This window comes from Larimichthys crocea, chromosome III (genome assembly GCF_000972845.2).
Source record: "Larimichthys crocea isolate SSNF chromosome III, L_crocea_2.0, whole genome shotgun sequence".
Lineage (NCBI taxonomy): Eukaryota > Metazoa > Chordata > Actinopteri > Sciaenidae > Larimichthys > Larimichthys crocea.
In genome coordinates, this window is record NC_040013.1 from 9,579,647 (window position 1) to 9,605,718 (window position 26,072).

Genomic DNA, 26,072 nt, shown 5'->3' on the forward strand with positions numbered 1-26,072 from the left:
TATACTAAAATTTAAATAATATCCAAATCAGCGCCATAGTGTAATATTCTGGTCTCATTATGTTATTTACAGTCAGTAGTCACTGACGTAAGGTGGAGTTTTCACAGAGGTAAAGCTCACTAAATGGGTAAATTTTGAATCATATTTATTTTCAGGTCCAGAAAATAAAAGAAATATATTAGCTGTAATACACTGTACGGCTGCAGAGGGCAGCATGAGACTGCATATACTGCAAACAGGCCAGGATAGGGAGCAGATAACACACTGCAGTGTGTCCTTAATCCACAATTTAGAGAAAATAGATAGAACAAGACCACAAACAGGACAGTTAGCATCTAAATGTATGCAAATAAATGAATTCAAACTAAGACCAATGCATTTCTGTCAGAAAAAGGGTGTTTTTAATTCAGATCATTCCTCATATTATTGCAAACTCAAGCACATTTTTGCCATACAGTAGCTTATAACAGCTGATTCCATGTGAAAAGCATAACACATAAAGCATATGCAGAACACTGTACCTTTAAGGAATTACCTGCAAAAACAAATATGCCAAAGATGTCGATTCTCTGAGTGATCAGTTTGAAGTGATTTTTTTTTTTTGAAAATGTAACGTAAGCGCTTGCCACCAAAGAGGTGAAAAGAAAACAAAAACAATCCATACAATCCCTTTCAGTACAATGTTGTGACATTCAAGGTCTGCTGGGTAGCCCAGATTTGCTGTAAATGAACAGAAATCACTGTGTATTTGTTTTTGTCTCCATAAGCATGGATCTTCCACCCAGTCGAGCAAAAAGTCTGCCGTTTTGCCATGTAAAACACACACATGCTCTCTATAGGCCACTTTCTTAGGACAGAGCACTTAATGGTTGTTTGTAGTGGAGCGCGGTTTTCCCACTAGCTGGGATCTGATGATTTGTCGAGTTCAACCTTTACTCCTTTTTCTCCTGCACCTGCGCACAAAGGAAACACAAACAAATAAGCAGTGATGTTAGAGGGCAGAAGAAACAATAGAAACAGGATTGTGCGGTTTCTATGTCAAATCTCACCTGTTAAGTACTTTTCTTTAGCTCTGGCTCGCTCATCTGCGTCAAAATACCACACTGTGATGGCATACCTGTGGAGACAGAACAATAAGTCACCGCGAAACACACCTGATAATGCAAGTGTGTGTGTGTGTGTGGTAGACGGACTTGGACGCTGACCTGGTGGCGAAGGCGGGCTGAACCTCGTGAGGGTTTCGCCTGTCCGACCAGAACAGCAGCAGACGGTCAAATTTAGGCTCTATGTCAGCAAACTGGGCCTTTCCTTCTGGGAAGATTCGAAGAAGGCCACCATGTTCCTGGAAGAGCAGAACAAGAAGAAACAACCCTGTTATGTATACAAATCAGGACAAAGCAATAGCAGGAAGGTAAAAAGAGGCTGTAGGAAGCAAACACTAAGTGATCACATTTGCGGGTTTGATTCCATCCACGTTAAAAAGGTAAACATTCAAATGAGATGTCCCTTAATAATGGCATTTATCACCAATACAAAACATCCTTTTAAATATATCTCGTGTGAGGCTTTTCAAATGATCACGACAATGTTAAGGGTTGTCCGACTCCAAGGGCTAGGAGGAAAGCTCAGGATCGGAAGCAGCAGCGGGGGGCGGCTTTCCTGTGGAGGGATAGGAAGAATAACTCACAGGAAAACTGCTCTGGCTGGATAAAGGACCTGGGGAGTGAAAAAGCAGATTGCTGCAAGCGTGCCGCTTAAACTCTCACATAGCTGATATGATAGGCCCCTCTCTTCACACGCAAACTAGCAGAAAGAAAAAGTTCACACCCTTTGTTGGAAGAGTAATGCTATTTCCATTTAGACTACTTTGAATGAGGGGGAATACCGGTGGTGTGACAAACCTAAATAAAGCACAATAGGGTCAAAGAAGACAGGAGAAATGTTTTTTTTTCTGCCACACATGACTGATTTTAATTGTTTGACTGCACGTATGCCCACACTGGTGGTGACATTCAGAGTACAGGCCTGTATGTGATGTGTGTATGGAGTAGAGTGAACGCAGGATGACCCTCTCCCCGCAGGACACAACCTTCTCATCTACATCAAGATGCTGAAGCAAACTGTGGATGTGTCAAACTATGCTGTAACCCAAAATGGGTTGGGCCATGCATGATGTACAGATGTAAACACTTCAATAAAGTAGAAATTCTTTCTGATTCTATTGATCTGTGATGCAGACCGTATTTATTTTTAATCTTTTAAAGTTAGTCCTTTAGACATGTGGGTGCCTGCAATAATTATTCAATCTATTTTCAACAATTAATTCTTATCAAATGTTCATTGTTCATTTACAGTCCACCATTCTTGTTTATCATCTAACTGGTATCAGCCTCACTCTCTCCTGTTCACTCCTCTACAGCCAGAGTTGGATCAAGTTATCACTAATGCAACATGTTGTACTGCTGCTGGTTAGAAGCACTCAACTGACAAAACACATGGCGTCTTTTATTGTGAAGAAGCCACAGGAAATGCAATGGTAATGATGCAAGACACAGGCAGCTGAACCTCCAACTCTCCAACAAGATAATAAACTCCTGTTTCTGTGTCTGGTTGGGTGGAAAAGCATGTGTGTCATGTGCAGCATGAAACCAGATCACATTTATACAGTTAGACTTTTTTATTAAAGCAACTGTTTGTCTGGCTGCACTGTAAACAGATACAATATGTGTTGTTCCGTTGGATTTCTGATGAAGTAGCTGCTCATCGACTGTTCACTCTAATATTAAACCACACTTTGACCACAGTAGCTGAGTGTCAAGTATAATTTACAAACAATTTCAACAAATACATTTAATGTGAAATTAAAGTCAGATTTAGGGAAGAATATGGAATATGAATATGGCAGAAATTGAATATAATATGCATAACTGTTTTTATTAGTGTATAATCATCTTTGACCAATGTTTTTTAAACCTTAAATCGAGCCTTTTATGTCTACAGGTGCTATAGGACTTCCACCATATTGAAGTGTCATGTGTGGAACGGAGACAAACTTAACACTGGCTCTAGATTTTCCAGTTTTTGCATCTTGCAGCCACCATAGTTTCTTTTCTTTGCTGTTGGAGCGGGTGGGGGAGTGGAGGGAACTGCATCTACACCGCTAAATGCCATTAAATTCTACCCACTTGTCCTTAATAAAAACAACACGCATTTGGCATTGTGTAGACTTGCTAATCAAGTGACTGAGTCTGAGTGAAGCCCCTTGATCTTGTGATATGCCAAATGTGTGTCCTTCCTGCCTCTTGCCCCCCTTGCTAATTTGACCCTTTGTTCTCTCCCTATTTACATACTGTCGATCACGGCAGTTTTACTAAGTGCTCCATCTTATTAGTTCCGGGTCAGCTCCCTGGTTCAGATCCACTCTGCCTCTCTGAGCTCACATGCTTCAACAAAGTCACACCAGCAAACTCTCTGATTCTCTGAAGTGCACTAAAATCTTAAGCATCACATGCACCTCTTCTGGAAGACAAGCAAGTATTCATATACAAGTAACTTTATTTGAGTAGTAGTATAGTGTGAAGGTTCTACAAAGTATCACTGCCCTCACACAGAACCTTTGGGTGGTGAAATGTCATCATCATATCATGATCGTTTGAGAGTTTTGTTTCTATGGGTGTAGATGTTTCTGATGTCTGATACCCTGTCCAGGTTAAACAAATAAAATCTAGCCAAACCTGACACCCACATGCCCGCTGAGAGAACTTTTCACAGGAAGTCACATGATGCACCCACACATACCAGTAAGAATGTTTATCAATCACAAAACAAAATTTCCCATACTGGCATCATCTCAATTGACACTTTTAGTGTCAAACTGTTGGTGAATGTTATCTGTAAAAAATAATGTTACCATCGTTAATTTGATCCATGTCATGAGTTCATGTTGAAGCTGGAATGACGGGAATGATCTTTACTAGTTGCTGAACACTGCACTCGAGTGGTTTGAATGTGTTGACGCGTCTCTACAGGCTGTGATAGACTGGTGACCAGTCTGTGTCGCTCCTTTAATGCATGCTGGGAAACACTCCAGCCCCCTGCAACCCTTGAGCACATTGAGCAGTTTAGAAAATAGATGGATGGATATTATGCATCTTGCAGAAAAATGTTACTGTACAGCACTTTGGCATCACAACATACAGCATTTTATTCCATTTTTTTTTTCTGGTGCAGTGTTTCTCAAAATAGTACCAGTCACTCCATCCTATCCTATATATTCAAATACTGAATACGTTTTTTTTCTGGTGCAGTTTAAATCCTAAACAATACTTTGCATAGAATCTGTACCGTACCGAGCGGCAATCTCCATGGCTGTGAAGGCAACATGACATGACATAACACATGACATGACACAGCTTTATACAGTCTATGCTTGGAACAGAAAGCATTGGAGTATTTTCAGTGTCTACTTTTGTTCCACTCTGATTTGTGCTTGCACCATGTAGTTTTCCACCCACCAGCACAGCTTGTTTCTTTTATTTTCATCTCATGGGTGCACAGAGAACATTTAAAAGTTCTGACTGGTCATGCATTAGTGAAGTACATGATGTACCACACACAGATTTTCAGGGGGTTTACAAATATAACAGAGAATTGGGTATCTCTTGATTCTCTGATTTACAGCATACATACAGCTAACATGACACCTATATGCAGCAGACTAGTTAATTAACAGAGGGACAGCACGACCCATCTGATGTAGCATCAACAGGAAAGGATTTAGTAAACACATCAACAAAAACTTAAGGTGATTTAATGCGACACTGCAACAAAAATGGGTTAGACCCACTTATTCTGGCTACATTCATTCATTCATTTTCCATGACTAGGCTGGAGCCCATCCCAGCTGAGGTGAGAGCTGGGCAAGAGGCTGGGTACACCTCCAACAGGTAGCTAGTTCATCACAGGGCTCATACACAGAGACAAACAACCTTCACACTCATATTCATGCATTAACCTATGGACAAATTAGAATCCTGCATGTTTTTGGATTGTGGGAGGAAGCTGAAGCAGGGGAACATCATATCTCCTAACAGAAAGGTCCCAGCCACAAATTCCCCAGTCCAAGAAAGGCCCCAGCTGGCTGATGGGTTTGAAAACAGAATCTACTTGCTGTGAGATACTAACCACTGCTTGATGCCGGTTGTGTAATATGTCAAGGGAAATCATCTTGAAACTTGTGATAACAAATGCAAAACAAACAACAGAATCAACAAAGAGGAACCAAAGTCAAAGGTTAAAGCTGGTCGACCGGGACATGATGTTAACTTGTCTACTCTCCCATGGCAGAAGACAGTTCCCCAATACCTATACATTCAACTTTCCTTAGTATTTGTTTGATGACAGCAAATAATGGTCAGAATATGTTTACTGCTTAGTCACTGCCTGCATTCTATCACAAACTAGCATCCAGAGGCAAACAGCTTCCTGTAATTACATAATTTTCATATGCAGGTCTGGAGGTCAAGTATGTGAGGAAGTCTGAAAGACAATCTACCGTCTACTTACAGTTGCAATCAAAATTATTTATAGACAAGAATTTCAAGCTTTCAGTTGTTCGCAATAAACAAATCAAACAAGAACAATTTAAATAGCTCAAAAAGAAATATTACAAGTTTTGTCCAAATTCAACACAAAATGCCACTTTTAATGACTACTGCAGTTTCAAAATTATTCAACCCCTTCACAACTAGCATCTGTAGTACTTAGTAGAGTACCAATTTGCTGATATGACCTGCTGCAAACGTGAAGCATAGCCAGACACAAGCTTTTTTCCTGAGGAATCTTAGCCCATTCCTCATGGGCAGTGGCCTCCAGTTCACTAATGTTCTTGGGTTTGAGTGGCCTTTTTTGATGGGGTTCAAGTCAGGCAACTGTGACGGCTACTCTAAAATCTTCCGGGACTTCCTCTCTAACTAAGCCTTGGTGGTCTTTGACGTACACTTAGGATTATTGTCCTGTTGGAAGGTCCAATGACACCCAAGCTTCAGCTTCCTCACAGATGGCATGACATTTTCTCCTAGTGTTTCATGATACTTGACTGAATCCATCTTGCCCTCTGCCATGCTTCACTGTAGTCAGGGTGTTCTATTCAGGACATTCTTCATTTGTCTTCCTCCAGACATGACACTGAGCGATAGGCCTGAAAAGTTCCAGTTTTGTTTCATTTCTTCACAGAACAGAATCGTAAAACTTCTTATTTACATGTTTTTGAGCATATTGGAGCTGACTTTTAGGTCAGTAGTGGTGTAGGTCTTTGTGTCTGGGCATGGAGCCCTTCAGCGTTTAGTATGCACCTTACTGTACAAACTTAAACTTCATTGCCTGCTGCCCCCAAGACTTGTTGTAGGTCTTTTGCCGTCACTGGAGTGTTTTTGACCAGATGCCTCTTCAGGAATCTGGTTTCTGCCACATCCAGGTAGTGTAACCTTAAACTTGTGAACTATGCTTCAAACTGCATCTCTAGGAACATTCAATACATTTTCATTTTCTTTTTGTATTATTTTCAACTTTTTGAACAATTCTCTGGACTTAGCCATATCTCTAACACGCAATCAAACATCACCATCAATAAACCCCAGCCCAGGAATTTGATGTGTTGTATCTCAAGCACACCTGATTTAACTAATAAAGCCCTTGATTATTTACATCAGACGTGCTTCAGACAACACCTCATTTTCAAATGTGTGCTCTTATGAGGGATTCTATTCAGGGGGCTGAATAATTTTGAGAAAGCAGTGCACATTAAAAGTGGCGTTTTGTGTTTAATTTGGATAAAACTCTTGTAATATTAGTTTAGATTAACTATTTAAACTGTTCTTGTGTCATTTATGTATTGGACAAAGATGAAAAATGCACATTTTACCAATAAACCTAATTTCTAAGTCTTGTGATGCCCTCAGAGAAGCATAAAAGACATCCTTTCACAATTGCTGCTCTCGGTCTGTTGTTACTTCCTGGTGTGCAGCATCCTGTTTATCTGTCTCATATTCAAGAGGTGAGTTCCTTAACGACTCGCCCACTAACGCTTACCGCTAAACATTTTGCAGTGTGACAAAAATGTGGAGTTGTGAGATAAAAACTAATTTGTAGCAATAAACTATGCTAAGTATGCTAACTTAGTGTGGCAGCAGGAACTGAAGGTACAGGTCGCTGTCCGGTCAGTCAGGGAGGAGCAGCTGGAGCGTTAGCAGCAGGCTAGCAGCTGCATTTTGGCAGTGACGTGCCTTTAAATACTGAACTCATCCCCTCACATTAACATTGGTAAGGGTTGCAATTAGGTTATTGAATTCCCCTGCGCACCTTTCTGATACAGCTGTGATGCTATACTGGATGCCATTTCAGCAATACTAGCTTGCTGTGGCAGCTCTCAGTTAACTACAGATACACATAGTGCAAAATAAATCAGTTGCCAGGGCTATGGACAATATCATTTAATGAAATGAATGATGTAATGCAGTTTTGTATTGATGTTGGATGGACATACACAGGAATACTTCCGAAGGCACTGTTTTAGTCAGTTCTCAAAGCAGCTTCATAGCTGCATTTCAGAGGCGCAGCATTTTGCCCACCATATTTTGTTAATTTATTCAGATTTGTTTTTTTTTACCTTTACATTTTTCTTACCTTCCAATCATCGTGCAGCTGGAACACATCACAGCTTCACCCGGTGGAATTTAGGGGTTAAACAAATATAATAATATCTTTGACATCCTTTAAATATATAGTGGAAAATATGGTAGACTGCTATTGTGTTCTACTCATTTGCATGCATGAATTAAGTGGTTTGAGTGTCCCACCATGACACCTGCTGAGCTGGAAATATTTTTTAAAATGATTGAATCTGCACTGTGACTGAATGCATTCCTGTCACACATGGGTCAGGTGAGTAAGCTCTGCCACATAGGGCAATACTGTCAGTGACAGAAGGGCTATTTATATAAATAAAGTTCATCAAAACAACAGAAATATTTGAAATGCTTAATGGATTCATCTGTAGCACTCTTCAGCCATGATGTAAGTAATGATCTACTGTAGCAACATCTAAATCTCCCTTTTGTCTGTGAATCAACCTTCCTGCAGGAGGAACAATAGACGTCTGGATGGTGACATGGGGGTGGGTTCTTCTTCCTGATTGGGTGTGGCAGGATTAGTAGGATTCTCTGGGTTTTAATGGGATTATAAATGGAGAGATCGGCTGAACAGCACGTACTGACACGTAACCTCTACTGCCAGCTCTGCTGGGTGTGGAATAAAGCAGGATGGAGTGTGATGACTCTGCTACTTTTTCGAGATCTATGCTGACTTGTCATTAAGACTGAAGGTCCAAGTGCAATGTAAGGACTAGACACATGAGCTTTTTGCTAATATTTTTGTTTGATGGTAACGTCAGATTTCAAATCAATCAGACAAGACAATTAAATAAAGTTTAAATTCAAAATAATTTAGCACTTGACATCGAACGGATATCCTGGCACACTTCACTCACCTTGGCAGTCCAATCTTTATTAAGGTAATATATGCATGTGACACACCGTCCATCGCCGTTCGGGTTATCCACATGGCGCACGTATCCTGTTCCGTTTCCAGGGTAACACGCCACCATTGCCTTAAGAGAGGAAGATGAAAAAGCTTGATTAGTCAAAGGAGATAGACTGTGACGAAAGCACAAATGTACACATGCAATGTCTAGATCACCTACGTGTAATTAAACAAGTCAACGGAAGTACAGCACGAACACAGAAGAAACGGTCAATGTTGCGTTCAAATTGTGCGTGTTGGTGCCGGCGTGCATCCAGTCAGAACTTTAGGTTATTTACATAACCCCGGTTCTCTGAGTAATATTTCGCTCGATGTCTCACTATGGGATGCACGCCCCTGCTGCAGACCTCAGAAGCATTAATCTCATTACGCCGATCCTGATTGGCTGGTGAAACGTGTCCGTCTGCTCCAGGTAGTACCACCTACCTTAAATAGCCCATGCGGACGGCACCACGTCATTCAAGATAAGCACCTCTTCTCACTCGCCCAAGCAAGAAGGGTTGTCTGGTGAGACATCTCACTCATATTACTCAGAGAACCGGGGTTATGTAAATAACCTAAAGTTCTCTTTCATAATATTTCGCTCGATGTCTCACTATGGGATGTGGTTGCTCCTGTATTGCCAGACAAGCTTATCTAGCGTCCACCAACCCACAGGGAAAAGTACTGTGTTCCTATCAGGACAGCAAAACCGCTCATGCCACGCACGGAGCGGAAACGTCCAGCATATAGAAACGGACAAAAGTGAGTGGCGAGGACCAACTCGCCGCAGCACAGATGTCCTGAACAGAAACTCCCCTGAATAAGACCCAGGATGCGGCCAAGCCACGAGTCAAGTGCACCCGCAGACCCACAGGTGGCTGCAAACCAGCGGGTGCACAGTACACTTTAATCGTGGAGAAGGCTTTTCGTTTGTCAATCAGGTCCTGCAAGAATGACAATATCACTCCTACTGGACACTGAAAGGGAATGTGGCCATTTCTGTGACACCTCCCCTCAAACACTCTCCACTTACAGTCATACAGAGACCTAGTGGAGGAAGCTCGAGCACTTTGTATAGTGGAAATCATGACAGATTTAGCCACTCAGGGGCCAAGCCCACAGAGCCAGGCGCTCTGGGTGCGGGTGGAAGACCGCCCCCCCTCCCTGCGATAGCAGCCCCTGCCCCGGGGAAAGCTGTGGCTCTCTGCCGAGGGGGGACAGCGGATGACACCACCGCGCTGTTTATTTTGACACATTTGGCTTTTGTTAGCTGCGCCCTCGGCCATCGGCCTGGGTGCGACAGCGGGACACATTTTATTTTATTTTCGAACATTTGTGTGAGCGTGCGTGCTTGTGGACATGAGAGAGGGGCAACTGCTGAACCCTCCGCCTTCAAATGTCCGTTTCTCCCGGTTTGCTCTGGCACGGTCCGTGGCAGCCGGTAGATGGGGGCGTGGTGGGCCTCCAGGTGCACGCTCGAAAGCCAAACGGGTGGAGCTGGAGAACGGGGAACGTCCAGCTGCATCACCGGCGAAGAGAGGGGTGGTCAGGCCGCTCTCTTCTTCTTCCTGGCCTGGTTGTAGACAGCCTGCCAGTGTTTAGGCATTTTAAACTGCGAAACCTGGGAGGCCGTCTGCGCAAAGCTCTTGCGCGGCGCAGGTGGAGAGGGAGCAGGGGGCTTTCGAGGGAGGCAAAGCCGGAGAGCTTCATCCTCCTTCTTTTTGGCTTCACACCGCCGTTGCATCGAGTCCAACGCGGAGCCAAAAATCCCCTCCGGGACAATGGGCATGTCCAGGTCGTCCTCCTTCTCTCTGTCTGATAGGTTGGCGAGGTTGAGCCACCACGCTCGTTCCTGCAGAACCATAGTCCCCAGCGCTTTTCCCGTGGCCCGGACCGCACAGCGTTGGACACGGAGACACAGGTCTGTGATGACCGGTATCTCCTCCCACGCAGCTGGGTCCTGAGTTTGCACAAAATCCTCACATAACTCAGCCTGATAAGCCATGAGCAGGGAGAGGACATTGAGCACTCTGGCTGAAAGCGCCACCGTCTTATACGCCTTTTCAGTCAGGGCCGACTGAAAACGGTCAGACTTGGACGGCAGACTGGGGTTCCTGGAGGACACCGCTGACGGCCGCGGGTGAAGGTGGGCCGCAACGAGTGGCTCCATCGGAGGCATGCGGAGCAGACCCAGGCTCTCCATCGCCTCACAGTCGAGGGATGAGGCCCCGGAGATCGGGCTCCTGCTGCTGTAAGGGCGGTCTCTCCATGAGCGCGCCACCTCATCCAGCAGCTCTGGGAAGACGGGGAGAAGTTGCTTCGTCGCGCTCTTGGCCAAGGGCAATTTCTTCCCCTCGTAGCGGGACCTGGTGGTCTCAGCTACGACAGTGGGCCAGGGGATGGCTAGCCGGGCAGCAGCGCGTTTGCACACGTCGAGCATGTCCGAGCTAGGGAGAGGAGAAGCTGGTGTGCTGCCCTCATCTCCATCCCGAGAGGCGACGGAGGCCGCGGGCTGGGTAGCCCGGGCCGGCGTCATGAAGATGTCGTCGTCCTCTGATATGAGGAGGCCCGAGGCGTCAACTTAATCTTCCCCATAGTCCAGTACCAGGACGTCTTCCTCATGCGGGGGGTCCGCGGCCAGGTCAAGCTGGGAGCCCCAGCTGGCGCTAGCCTCCGGTTCCACCGCAACAGCCCCCTTCTCCTCTTCGTCCTCGACGGCTGCGCCGTCTGAAGGGAGATAGGGGTCCAGACAAGCTAGCCTGGTGGGCTAGCCGTCTGCGGAGACTCTTGTTCGTGAACACCGCACAGTGTTGACACGAGCCGGGGACTTCGATAGCTAGCCGGGTATGTTGCAGCAGGCAGCTCGAGCAGACCTGGTGTGGATCTCTGCTCGATATCTTGTTCCCACAGCGACAGGGACGGGCCCCAGAGTCTCCGTGCCCTCTGGTGTGAGGGGTTTTAGCCTCCATTCCTTGCGAGCTGGTGTGCAGGCAAGGAATTGAGGAAGTTAACTGGTGTGCTAACTCTGAAGAAACCGAGAGATTAGCTGGTGTGCTAATGCTCGGTACTCGAACAGCCGTGGTGAGGCGTCGAGGAAGTTAGCTGGTGTGCTAACTGTGAAAAAGCCGAGAAATTAACTGGTGTGCTAACACTCGGCACTCGAACAGCCGTGGTGAGGCGTCGAGAACAATGCTGACCTGGCCGTGGTGGGGCGAGGAAAGCACTGAGTGACCGAAGAAACAGAAAATCTCCAAGGCTAGGTAGCGCCCGGCGACAGAAGCTAAATAAGATCCGTCTGTGGACAGTTTAGCTAGCTAGCCAAGGACACGAGATACGCTCCGAGTGAGAAGAGGTGTTTGAATGACGTGGTGCCGTCCGGACACGTTTCACCAGCCAATCAGGATTGGCGTAATGAGATTAATGCTTCTGAGGTCTGCAGCGGGGGCGTGCATCCCATAGTGAGACATCGAGCGAAATATTATGAAAGAGAACCTGTGGGAGCAGCTGGTTGCTTTTATTGGCCTGTGATGTGGATGCAGTAGATGGTCTTGGCATGGTCAGATCACATTGTTCTTGTCTCACCTGCAGCAAGACTGATGCAAGCTGTGGCCGCTGACAACACAGCTGCCTCATTATAAACCTTAAACTAGCGAGGAAATAAACCGGAGATATCGTGCTGCGCGTCAGCTTCCCCTTGCCTTTTCCTGCTCTATTAAGACTTGCATGATCTGCTTGGGTGTTGGCAGTTGAACCCCTATGAGCTCTTGTAAACTTCTTGTTGTAAACAGCGAGCGAACACACTCATACAGCACTGAAAGTCTCTCTGGAATAAGACGCACACAAGTGGTGACTTGCACACTGCTGGGAGGACTGTGACAGAGACGCTAGAAATAAGACTTCAACAACAAATAAATCCATCCACCTTAATCATCTTCAAACATTGTTACACTGCCTGTGATATCAAACAGCATACAGCGCATCAGATAACCAGACCATAAGCACTGGAAATCACAACCAACTCTTGTGGGAGACAATGCAACTGCGTGTTTTGTGACTTGAAAGAAGAGCCAAGGTGAGCGGCGAACGTGCATAAATGCAGAGGGCAGATGCAGCCCTCATACACCATGTCTAAGCAGTGATATGGCAAACAAAAGGCGAGTTCCTCCGCATTCTTGCATGCACTTGGATCAACATAAACCATAGCAACATTATTATAAACACTTGCAGCAGACTAAACTCCTTCACTTCGTCTCATGCCAAGTGAAATGATGCGAAATTCTCTAATCTTGAAAAGCTATCCTGACCGAGGAGAAAAGATAGGATGTGCCATATTTCAAAATAGTTAGACTTCAAAGAATTGAACAGAATCGGCAAACTGAGATTATGCAAGCCTGCTTATATCGTGCACTGAAAATCTGTACGTGCAAAATCTTGCGACGCTGAGTGAGAATTAAAAAAAAAATAATTCTGCATCACACATATGTTTGAATGTTATTTTCTTGCGCATCTCACCATAGTCGCTTGCATCAGTCCACATTGTGCTCACATCTTTTGAGTGATGCAGGTTACCGCTGGAATGCACAATATCAGGGCCTTCAAAGCCAAAAAAACAACAAAACTCCAACATAAAGACGAGGAGGGGGCGGGGAGTCTTGTTCCGGCTCCACAGACTGACAAACTACTTTATCGATTTTTTTTGTTTTTTTCTTAAAAAGGGGAGGGGGGGGTGACTGCTGGGAATTCAAGGCGGGTGAGGGGCACGCAAACTGACAAAGAGTTTCCTGTCAGTAAAAAGGCAATACAGTAAGGCTTTTCTGTGTGTGTGTGTAAAAAGGGAGGGTGAGAGGGACACAGACAGAGAAAGCAGAGCAGAGGAGAAGACTGAACTGAACTGCTGTAAACTTTGACTCCTGGCCTCCCTCCAGCGGGAGCAGTATTTTAATGGTTGTGCTACGTGCAGAGCGTGAGGAAGGTTGGCTGATCCTCGGCTGTGTCACCCCTCCCACCCTTTAACTGCTTGGCTCACGCTGCAAGGCTGGAGATGGGTAAACAGTCCCTGCTAGGAAAAGTGTGTTTGTGCGGATTCAGACGTGCGAGGGTTGGGTGTGTGTGTGCGTGTGTGTGCGGGCTGACTGAAGGTGTGAGAGTCTTGGCACATGGCAAAAACTCGGACACAGCAGTTTCGCCTTTCATTTCTTCAGACTGGACAGCTGTTGAAATGCTATACAGCTTCATCTGCTGCGGGGAAGATTAACATGTTCAATAATGCACCTGTGAGCATGCAAAGTAGGATCCTACTAAAATATACAATTTCAATTTGTTGATGTTATAGAAATTAGGTTTATACTGTGTTTCAGATGTCTTAAATCATATGATGTGTACGTGAGTTCCTACTCCTCAAATGTTCTGTTTTCACTTCTCTAATATGACTTTGTTGCTAAGGCTGGCAGGGTAAGGTAAAGTTCAGGTCAATGTATAAATAGAAGAAGTCCAGAACAGAACAAGGGTCAGAGACAGGTCAGAGAGGTGACATTTAGATTGGGGATATGCTGACTACTGATTAAGGGACTTAAGAAAAACGTTTAGATGCTGTATATGCAGAGGTTAGGCCAGCCCATTATCGATTGTATAAGAACCAACTGCTCCACAGGGAGCCTTTTTCTCTATAACCCCTCATGTGTGTTGCACTGTTAAACACTCCTTCTTGTATAAGAATGATAAATTAAATTAAACTTTCCTTTCCTTACTAAAGGGTCGCTCTAAGAAATTCTCATAACAGTTAATAAGAGAGTTTTTTTTCCTGATGAATATGCCATTTAGCCAACGGGCACAAAATCTCATTAGAAAGTATTAAAACAGAGTAGCAGAGTGTGGTTTACAGTAAAACAAAAGATAAGAATGAAAGCTAAATAAAGTGGAAATATATATAATATATACGTAGAAAAACATATCACATTCATGGTGCACAAAAAAAAGAAGTGCTGATGTCATTCATGTGATCTGGTCACGATGACCCAGCAAGCTGACTAACGGTAGAAGAGGCACTGTTTTTAAAAATTTCACATTCTCAGTCACTGAACTGCAGATAGCTCGGAGCTAAAGCCTTGAAAATGCAATATGCAGCAGTAGCACACGCAGCACCAGAGAGGAGCAGTTTGTACTGGCAAAAATGTAGTGGAAAAACACTGATTCTCCACTATAAGACATGTATTCCAGTCTACACTCTCTCCGACTGCACCATCACAAACTACAGATGTGATATAGTTCTCACAAAACAGAATCATTTCATATATAAAATGAAGAAATACCAGCTTTCCTTCCTTGTCATCTTCACCTCTGAGCTTTATCCTTTCTTCTTGTCAGCCGCTCATTCTTCCGCGTTCCTCTGTGGCACTCATTAAGAGGTTGACCTTGCTCGTCATGCTGCTTATTTACATTCCATGCCTTCGGAGGCCGACTGGCATTTACAGGCAAAGAATGAGTGAGCGAGAAGCGGAGGTCATCAAACTAGATTAGAGGAGCCGCCAGTAGGGCTGAATGAGATGCTACAGATGCATATTAAGTGAGCATCATAACGTCATGAACACCATGAGTCAAGTGGAACATTAAAGAGTCATTTCAGTGTCAGTGATATAGCTAATAAAGGAATGATACTGGCAGAGAAAATGTAATCTCTACTCACTGACTTTGTAGCTGATGTTTCTGCATGTGTGAGAAGTTCATTTTCAAGGCAATCTCTTGAAAAGTCGCTGTTCATGTTCTGTTGACTTAATATTTCAACCCAAACCATGATGTTTTCATAAACCTAGACCAAAGAGTTTTGGTGACTAAAGCAAACCAAACTGCACCTGAAAACCGCAAATACAAGTCATGTAAGAAAATATAATCAACATCAACTTAGTGTTTCATGCGGTACATGCACCATGTTAAAAGTCCAATGTGATATCCATTCATCCAACACAATCACCACCGTGATATGTAGACTTGTGTCTTTGTTTTCTCCAGCAGCAGATGTGCTTCAAAATTCAGCAATCCCAAAAGTGGAAACAACGCCTGCATATCTCAAGACCATCAACACCATCTAGGCACGACCACATCAGACTGTATTGACAAAAACAGAAATTTTACTTCGTACATCACCAAAAACACATAATGAACATAAATTTAAACTCACCAAAACTATGCTTGTCTTTCCACTGTTGTCCACAACGTCCATCATCAACTGGGGTTTGGTTGAAACAAACCATTAATTCACTGAGTTAGATTTACAATTATTCTGGTTGTATACCTCAGTCAGCAGCCACAAAATGGGCATCCATCATTTTAGACCATACGTCCACTAGAAGTGCAAATTTTTGCCACAGGTTCAGGTTGTTATTGCGTGTGTCTGACAGCACAATGGAAAGTCCCAACAGCAATGGACTTTTTTGTTAAAGCATAAAATCCTATTTGTTTAATCAGAAACAGCTGTTATCTCCAGCCACCAGACTCATTTTATAAACTTAAAAAAAAAAAAAACAACTTGACAGAAACAAAATTTCTAGAACGTTGATTTGTCAGAGTTAGGTGGGAAAAGAAAAGGGCGGCATATCTCTGTCCTCAAAGTCAGCAGCTTCACAGGGAGGGACTCAGATCAACATGCATGTGTGGCTGGTCCGGCTCAGTTAAAAGCAGAGAAGCTTGGATTATAACACACACAGACACACACAGTGCAACTTCATACTCTGCTCATGATACCATTACTTCATCCTCACATAGCTGCTATATTAATATTCAAAATGCCATTTATATAATCTGAGATCACAGTAATATTCTTGACTGTAATCCGCTTTTGCTGGCCATCTACAACAATTCAAAAAGTCTATAATTGAAGAAAAAAAAAGTTGACTTAATCCCTTTATATGTGAGGTGGAGATTATAGATGGAGGATCGCTCTTTGTGGCAGAGACTAATCTGTTCCATGAAAGTCATGTGCTACTGTTTATTTTTCTTCCTCATCAATTTGACTCAGACAACTGCCATTCAACTCAAATTAATCAAACATCTGCAAAAACAAGCAAGATTACCATTATTTATTTGAGGTTAGACCTGCTGATTAACTGTAAACTAACACACACACTTACTATTTTTCTTCATGTATTCCCAGTTCACTTCAAGATGTCGTGTTCTATTGAAGTAAAACCAAATGTAAACCAAAAGCTTATATTACATAACTGAGTTGATTGAGTTAAGATCATTAAGCAGTATTAATACTGAATAACAGTAACTATGTAAAAGACACCTCGTTACATGTTAGAACACAGCACCTTCTGTTAAAAGTGCAGTCAGTGGAAAAAGCAGCAGAAAAAAATGCCGCTCAGCAGGCATGCACAATAACTCAAGGCCAACTCCCATCGGATCATTTTTACACTATTAGTGTTTTTGATGTCTACCACGGCTGGCTGCGAAGGCATTCCACCGCTTGCCCAAAATGTCAAACTCTACCGCATGTTTACAGTTGCAGGTAGAAGAAAAATGCGCGAGCGTGAATGATTCGGTGGAGCCAAGAGAGAACCTGCGGCTTCATAGAGCTATTTGTGGTACTCCTGCAGTTTTGTCATGATCGCCACAGAGTCATAAATAATGAAAATTCCATAATATAAATGGTTTTATAAAGCTGAGCCAAGTGGTGTGCAAATGAAGAAACAGTCCTGTTGTCTCTCATGTGGGTGAAAAGGAATTTAACCAGACAGACGGGGCGTGCTTCAAAACCATTTCTTATCGCCCATTTCCAGAGAGACGTGAGAGGTTAAAGAAATGTTTTTCATTTTTTAAATGTGCTGTTTTAGACACAAATCATTTTATTTTTATCTATTTAATTTAATTCTAACTTAATTCAGTTTCAATTCATTATCATTATGACCTGTAGATTGTATGTTATCTTCTTCATGAGTAATTAAATTAAGACAAAATCAAGAATGTTGACCAAAAGGCTGATAAGCACAATCAAAATAGTTTGTTTAAGTTTATGCTGACTGACAAATAGAATGACTGAATATATAATAATAATAATAATAATAATAATAATAATAATAATAATAATAAAGTGTCAGCGGCACTGTTTATCTAGAATGTCCAGTGGGGCTCACCTCAACCATTATTAAGACATGAAGTGCTTTGAGCGGTTAGTCAAACCTTCATCACCTCCTGACTCACTTGCATAGAGGCCACTCCATGTGACTGGATTAATATAAAAGTAAATATTAATTATTTTACTATATAACACTTATCTCATAATTTTATTTTTAGCTGTTGCGCTATTTTATGTGGTTGTATTATTGTATCTATGATTTTGTTCCACTGACATGAATTTTCTTTCTATACATATAATATATTCAATTCTATTAGTATTAGAGTATTAGTATAGCTGAAAGAGCACAGAGGAGGGAGCCTGAGACCGAACTTGACCAGACATTTCTCCTAAAAATTGGACATCACTGCTGCGATTATGTAAGATGGAAGTCGTGCTGTCAAAAAACAGAATTTATGAATATTTAAAGATTTTTTTCTTTCTTTTTTGAGCTTTATTGTATAGAGACAGCTGAAGAGTGACAGGAAATGTGGGGGGAGAGAGATGGGGAACGACATGTAGGATTCGAACCCTGTGCTTCCTTTGTACATGGGGTGGATGTTCTACCGACTGAGCTAAACAACACCCTGGAATTTATGATTATTTAAACGTTGCGTTGACCTAATCACTTGGACGGATACACTGATCACTGTGATGTGATTGGTGTGAGCCATGAACTGGGGTGGAGCGAAAAAGGAAAAAGCTGTGAGGGGTCTGCTCACTTCACAGAAGAGATGCTTATCCAAACATGAGTACAAACAGTCGGGATGGAGACCTTGCAGTGCAGGGGAGTGTGGGAACCAAGACGGTTTGGGCCCTAGCCCTGGGTGGCTCACTGTTTTATCTGTCAGACAGTGGTGCTGCGTCCAGAGGAAATCCCTGTTTAAAGTAATGACCTAGTTTATTCTTTTCTTCTTTACTGTCGATGGTGAACAATAGAGGGACGTATACAGCAGCGGCACTACCCTTCACTCTCAACATGTTTCTGGTATCAGTCTGCAAATACTCTGAAGGGGGTTGTGTAAAGTCTACGGCCCAGTAGTGTTTTAGTACACTCGGCTGTTATCACCCATTGACAAACAAAAGATAAACACATAGGCTACACTTTTTGTTCTGCTTAAAGCAGCTTTACCAGGAATACACTCGGGCCTACTGTTTCTACTTTCTACCAGTCATCACTGGTGAATCGCATATGACAGGCTGCGACGATGACGATGGCAGAATTCTGGGGCACAATCTGAGAGCATGAGATCAAAACTTTCCGTTCAAAAACTGTCCTGCAGTCAGTTAGGTGGTGTCTACAGCACTGTGCGGATAACTACAACATGGGACACATATCTACAGTACTGTGTCTGTTTTGTGCACTTGGACTCCGCCGTGCCTGTGTGGGAGCCAAGAGCTCATTCTGTAATTGGATCAGTCACTGATACTTTCTTGTTGCCAGTGGTTGAAGATTGAGCACAGCAAGAAATATCAGCTAAAAAAACTGAATAGAAACAGTCAAGTACTACAGACAGGTAACTATAAAAGCTCTATATAAACCATCAGCATATAGCTGCCTCTTATTCTGTATTGAGGGACAGGTACAATTATACTTCATCAAAGTGGCAAAATGTTTTTGTATTGAACTGATGCATTAAACTGTCATGAACACTATAAACTATGTTACAACTGTTTTTATTTAAGTACTTAATACTTTTTCAATACTACATGTTCTTTGTTATTTACACATTAAAAAGTATCTAAAGTACCAAAGTTATATAAAAAAAAAAAACAATTGGACTGACGCCATCTGTAAACGATGAACTAGTAGACAATCTGCGGTGCGGTCTGCTGACAATCACACAGTGAGAGAGATGCTATCTGGTATTATGTTGAAGATGTGAACACAACATGTATTTTACACACACGGACCAAAGTGAACACACCTGGTTGGTGCTGACGTCATTTGGTACCACGATTGTTTGGATCGACTACATCATTGACAACAAGCCTCGCCCTCTGCGCGCGCTCACCTGCTGCTACGAAATCCAAAATCTGAATTTTGTCTTCACGGCCGAGCGGGTGTGTGTGAGCAGTAAGAGAAAATTATGTAGGTGTGTGGGTGTGAGGAAAGCGCAGCGCAGTTTGTGAGCAAACACGGATATAAGATGGAGGATTAAAATGGTGACACGAGAAATATGGTCATGCATTCAAATGAAAAATAAAACCCACCCCAGCTTGTCTGTCTGTCATTCTGTGGGAAACACTGCAAATGGTCCTCAGTGTGTTCGATGTGCAGGTAGCTTTGTGCATCTTTTTCGCTGGTATCGTGATCACCTTACTACCCTCCACAAATCTTCCCCATCTTCAGCTCTACAGCTGTGAACCGTCAAAAACAGAAGACCTCTTTCTCAAAGCTCCACTTGGATCACAGCCAAGTCCTGCTCAGAACAGTCACAGCATAGTAAAGGGAGAGATAAACATGTGCTCGGAGTTAATTAAGTAATCCTAAACGTATTACAACCATACAGCAAGTCACACCCAACTAACAACATCAATTTGTCTGATAGGTCGCACAGATGCATTCTAATAATTAAAAAGGTATTAGGAGCCTCATTAGAAACTCACAAATTGATTACAAGGAGGCTCTGGAAAGAAGTGCTCCCATGTAAGCTTATGCTCCATGACGCCTAACTCCAAAATGATTACATTCATTGTTTACTGCGTGATGGAAAAACAATAAGCAAGAAAAAGGTGTATGCTGGTACTGTAGGCGGAAAGAACAATCGTCTCACACGGCCTATAGGATAATGTACAGTCGGCTCCAAGGCACAGAGGGCCGCCACTGCTACCACCACATGACTTCCTCTAGCCTACTTACTCTATAGAGTTTTAAGATTTAGGTCAACGGTCAACTTCCCTGTGTAAGCACACGTCCACAGACGCTCTGAACAATATGCTCTCAACAATAAAGAAAAATTATTTATCAATTTGTTAATTAATTTCCTATAGCATAATACAAAGAAAACCATAAAATCCTCACAACTGAGAAGCTGGGGAATATTTGGGGTATTATTAATATACATTAATCTAAGCCACTGGTGGAGAGTCTTTACTATTTTTGTATTTTTTTTTCTGTCTTTGTAATTATGAAGGGATCTGGCGACATGCCATACTAATCTAAATGTATTGTTCCATTTATTAAAAATGTATCCTCCTATGCATGTTCTTTTGTTTTGTTGTCTTGGAGATTTGTGTTTGAGGCAGGCAGATACCATCTAAATGTGTGCAGTGTTGTCTTATTAGAGTGAGTATACTGTCTGACTATTGTATTGGACTGCATTATATTGGCAGGAGCCCTGTCCCTGAGGGCCAAACAATAGCATATCTAAGTCCAGTATTTGATTCTATACTAAGCTTCACAACAGTGTTCAACATGTACACATGCAAGCCCTTAACGGCAGTAAGAATGTTTAGAATGCAGCCTTGACTTAGTAAGCTGTCTGTTTTAACATGCTGGACATACAAACATTCAGTGGGGATCAGTAAGTCAGTGGTGGGACAATCATGTTGCTGCTGTGTTCCCTGATAATGCTATAATGGCATCAGCGAGCCTTCGACGTGCTGGAGCTGTGGAGAAACAAACACGTCCTGCTGCCTGCGACTTCCCACAATGTTATCAAGTGAAAAAGGGGAAATGGGAACAATGACATTAAACAACTATTTGGGCAAAATCTTTTTCCTCTATCTCTCCCAATGTCAATTGTGCTTACATTGTGTTGTATCCCTTTGAGCCATTGATACTGGCAGCCTTCCATTTGTGCAAGTCATGCTGATTTTTGCTGGTCACAGTCCAGGCGTGTGTTTGCCAAAGGCAACTAGGGCAGTGGGTGAGGAAGTCAAGTTCTCCACAGAGTTTGACTGAGATTGGCCAGCTGTGTGGATCCACAGCACAATCAGACAACTCACTCAACTAGTGAGTTTCTGAAAACTTTTAAACGTCTACTAAGAACCAGCGAGGGGAAAAAAACACAACTGGACAGGAGGTGCTGTCTAAAAATAACAGTTGACGACAATCAGAGCCGAGTGCCGGCTCAGAAAACAGAGTACCTATAGCAAGCGAAGGCCACAGGCTTCAATCCGGCGTATGTGCTTTCACCGCTGGGAGTATTGTTTTTTTATGTGCTGATCCTTTAGGGTCTGACTTTAATGCTCTCTACACTGACCTTCTACACTCACCGTGTCTCATGTGTCAAAGCCATGGAGATCTTCAAAAGACTGCATATCCCAGCCTGTCTTTTATCTTTACACAACAAATGAAACAAAAGTTATTAAGAAAATGTAGAAACACTAAATTAAAAATTAAGGGCACATTAAGTTTGAACCATTTTAAATAATGTGTTTTATTTCTATTTATACTGTAACTGGTGAACTGTGTGCTGTCTTGGCCAGGTCACCTTTGAAAAACAGATTTCAATCTCAACGGACGTCCTGGTGAAATAAAACAAATAAAAATAAAAACAATCCCCTAAAATTGAAGCAAAAGACCTTGCGGGAAAGTTACCTGAGATATGACAGACGCTTCAGGTTATTAACGTCAACAGTCCTGCAATAAATTGTACCTTTGTGAAAGTTTTCACATTCAGTCTTTGTTCAAACCATAACAAAGAGGTGTGGGGTTCAACTTTACGATCATTATAAAGGCTGCAGTTTGATTGTGTTATACTGACAGGTGTTTTAATAGCTAGTCTTTACTTATTAATATATACAAACAAACTGCAGCCTCCAACTCACTAAAACAGTCTCTACAAAAACTGATGACTATGACCTTCATGACATGGGACTGCATTAATTTTTATCTTGGCGTACCTAATAAAATGGTTTGCACGGGAACAAGATTTCAACCTAACTTCAATTCAATGAAACAGCGATAAGCCTCCTTCAGAGTATTTCCCTCAGGAGACGAGGGGGGGGGGGGAGGCTGAGAGCAGCTCGTGGGTCAGTCTCATGTCACAAGGTCACGATGCCCAGATCCGGTTTAAAAGGAAGAGTCGCAGGTGACGCACGACCCAGCAGCCACGCTGGAGGAAGGCTGACATTGCTGCGAGCTGACGTAGGTCACTTTCTTTAAAAAAAACACAGCACACAGCAGTACGGTAACAGAAGTGATTGCTAAGGTGCACAGAGGGACAACTTGCTTATTGTCTAAGGAAAAAAAAAACATCACTTGAGACGTTTTCTTAGAAAACACACCTCAGTGAAACAGAAGCTGCCCACAGTTTCCTCTCCTTCGCAACCTTGAAACATGCACATTTTCTAGTGAACATACTGTAGGAATGCCCTGTCTTACCTACTGTGTGTGTGAGAGTGTGAGAGAGAGAGAGAGAGAGAGAGAGAGAGAGAGAGAGAGAGAGAGAGAGAGAGAGAATACTGAACTGATTTCATCACTGCAGCAAAACTCTTTTAGTTTGCCGCCTCTCCACAGCGAGGTCAGAGGCTGCAGTCAGCTACAGAACAGCCTCCCTGTGGGTGACTGGTCAGCACAGTTAAGGCTTCATACAGCCTGAGATGGCCACGTTCCTCCACCTTCACACACTCACATCCTGTTTTACTCTCAGAAGAATGAAAGCACAACTGCGTCATCTCACATGTGCACTTTCCTTGTTTCTGTGCACGTATATTTATCAGCAGCATGTGTCCAATAGCACTGTATGATATGGAGTGTGTTATACAGTCCAGCCGGGTCATTATGCCCACGCTTGCTGCAGGTAAACGCTCAGTTGAAAGTTGATGAGGTAGACGTACAGTAGCTAACACTAATGCTGTAGGGCTGAAACCATAGAATGATTAAGGAGAAAATCTCCCTGGTTGCAGTTCCTCAAACGTGGAGATTTGCTGCTTTTGCTTTCTTTTGTGAACAAACTGAAGACGTCAACTTGGGATTTAGAAAATGTGAAAGGCTTTTAGTTTTCTCTCTTTTCTTTTTTTCATTTTATGAATCACACAATTAATTGAGCCCATCAGCCCTGTGATAAATCCTGCTGTCATGAAGGATATAACGTTCAGATTCGGTTTCAGACGGGTGTTGATTCAACATCTGTCCACGCCACTTTCTATCTGAGTATTCACCGATTATCATAAACGCCTCTCACACTGAAGCTTGACACTAAACAGTTGAGTCACCTCTCTAAAAGGGTTACGACAAAACCTGAACATTACAACCTCCCGCCCTGACGGTGGGATTTTACACCTGCATTCGTTTTAAGCTGAAAGTTGAGCGCAGACCCTGCTGTTGCAAAAGTAATGCACCCTGTACGCATTCAGTCATATCCTAGTCTGATCCCTGGAGAAAGGAAGCAGCACATGTTAATTTATCTTGTTTGTTTTTTTGTCTTAAGTCGAGCAATGACTCATAGTCCAGATGTAACACCTCTGTGTGTGTGTGTCATGTACCTGCAGTTGCATTACAGCAAAAGCAGGAACTCTTCCATGCTTAATACCTAGTATTGAAGAAATAATACACCTTTCTGACTCAGGGCATTGAGCTGGCGTGACAGAGGACCAAGATATTGTGTCTGAAATGCATGCAACACTCATACAGCTGCAAAACTTAGTTTTGGTGTGTTCCCATGTAGTACCTTTGGGTTTTTTAACCCACAGCGTTGCTTGACAGGTGCTACGCACTGCAAACCATTGGCTTTAAAGCACGCACAACACTGGATTCATTGTTGCCTGTGTGTTTCCACCTGCTGAGACACTTACTTTCGTCCTTCCATTGATTGTGTAGTTTCCCAGTTTGCCGTTACAATGTCTAATCAGGTCGTCCATGCGACCCATTAGGAAGCGGATCTTCTCGCAGCCGGCCTCTCGTCCCTCTATCCACGTGATTTTGTCACCTCGGATGTCTTTAGTGGAGTCGCTTTTTTGACTGACTAGCTGTCCGTCTGTGAATTTGCCCGTTTTGTGAAGGGCTTTGACATCCTCCAAAATGCCCTGTCCAATCTCTTGTCCTAAAAAGTTGTCCACCACACAGATACCGTGCTTGTCCATACAGGGGACTATGTATTCCGTGGCAAGTTTCTGAGGGGATGAGCTAGTTTGTCCGTTAGGTTTGGAGGTGTCGTTGGAGGACGGGTCCTCTCCCTGTTTGTCGCCGACCTCAGGTGGTGCTTCTGTGTTTGTGGTTTGTGGTACAGACGCGCTGTCCGCCTGCTCGGGGCTTATCTTTTCTCGGTGCTGCTCCGTATCCTGGTCGCTCCCCGACGGAGTCTCCTCGGGCTTCTCTTTGGGAAGCTGCCCCTTCTCCGCCTCCTTACATATGAGCTTGTGTTTCTTCCAGTGCTGTTTCTGGTGCTCCTTGCTGCAGTAGAAGGAGCTCCGGCACCTGCCACACTTGAGGAGGTTCTCCATTTTCCCACAAAGTTCACAGTACTGTCGGTCTCTTTCCAAATCGCTCTGTTGCTGCTGCTGCTGTTGCTGTTGCTGCTTCTCCATGTTTGCTGCTACAGCGGGTGCGCTGCGCCTTTAAGTCCGATCCTTTACACGCGCCCAGCTAACCGACAACTTTGGAAACGATCCACTGTCTCTGCCACGCTACACCGCGCGAGACGGAAAAGTAACACTCAATACATCGCCATTTCGTCACACTCTCTAGTCACATCTTGTATAAGTGAAAAAATACGACAACGTGTACGCCGGGCTGAGCTTTTCGGGAGGCATTTCTGCTCGCTAGCTGTCGGTCCGAGGGCAGTGCATGGCGCCGCTCGGTGTGCGCTCAGCCAGCCTCTCTGTGGGCCAGCCTGCCGTGACGTCACACACGCAAAGCACCGTCCCCTCTCCAGAGGCCTTCACTGACTGTCGGACAGACAAGTGTCAGCGCTAAACACGTGGAAATAAATAATCGATGTCACCGCAGGTCAACAGGGAGCTTGTCCGTGTCCGTGTATGATAAAGTCCGCCTCTGGCCAATCAATAACATAGTAATGTATGTCAACTTGACTAGACAGGTCGGCTCCAGTCGTGCAGCCTCAGTGATTATTCTCTATAATGATTTGAATATTGAATATTGCACTTGAGCATTTCAATTTTATGCTACTTTATTCTTTTATTTAGTATATTTACATATATATTTACTTTATTGTATGTTCTTATCTTTACTTATTCTCATACATTCTACATCTATCGCTTGATTAAACTAACAACAAACGTACTTATAACACTACACAATCTATAAAATAAACTCACCGACTACCTGCGTCATTACAACGCTGCTTACACATGAATTCATCAGAATTTATTCAATAATATAAAATGATATTAATAGCATATCAAATTTAAACAACAATCTGAAAGGGAGTGTCCTGATGTAGGAGCTTGGAGGGAGCACCTGAAGGCATCATCA

The 26,072-nt window shown here is 43.2% G+C and overlaps 1 protein-coding gene across 1 annotated transcript; it reads right to left on the reverse strand.

The window, feature by feature from the left end:
• Positions 1–374: 374 nt before the first annotated feature.
• egln1a (egl-9 family hypoxia-inducible factor 1a) lies at positions 375–25,501 on the reverse strand. The gene is made up of 5 exons (XM_010737802.3): positions 24,434–25,501; positions 8,546–8,665; positions 1,206–1,342; positions 1,050–1,117; positions 375–953 (listed from the first exon to the last, which is right to left on the reverse strand). The coding sequence occupies exons 1-5, from the start codon at positions 25,163–25,165 to the stop codon at positions 898–900; spliced, it is 1,113 nt and encodes a 370-aa protein (XP_010736104.2). The 5' UTR covers positions 25,166–25,501; the 3' UTR covers positions 375–897.
• Between the last annotated feature and the right edge of the window lie 571 nt (positions 25,502–26,072).

Bases quoted from the DNA above. Each gene is read 5' to 3' on its own strand.
- egln1a (XM_010737802.3), bottom strand. From the start codon at position 25,165: ATGGAGAAGCAGCAACAGCAACAGCAGCAGCAGCAACAGAGCGATTTG. The intron at 8,666-24,433 runs GTAAGTGTCTCA...TCCTCTCTTAAG, and splicing joins CAATCAATGGAAGGACGAAA to GCAATGGTGGCGTGTTACCC. The intron at 954-1,049 runs GTGAGATTTGAC...CTTTGTGCGCAG, and splicing joins TAAAGAAAAGTACTTAACAG to GTGCAGGAGAAAAAGGAGTA.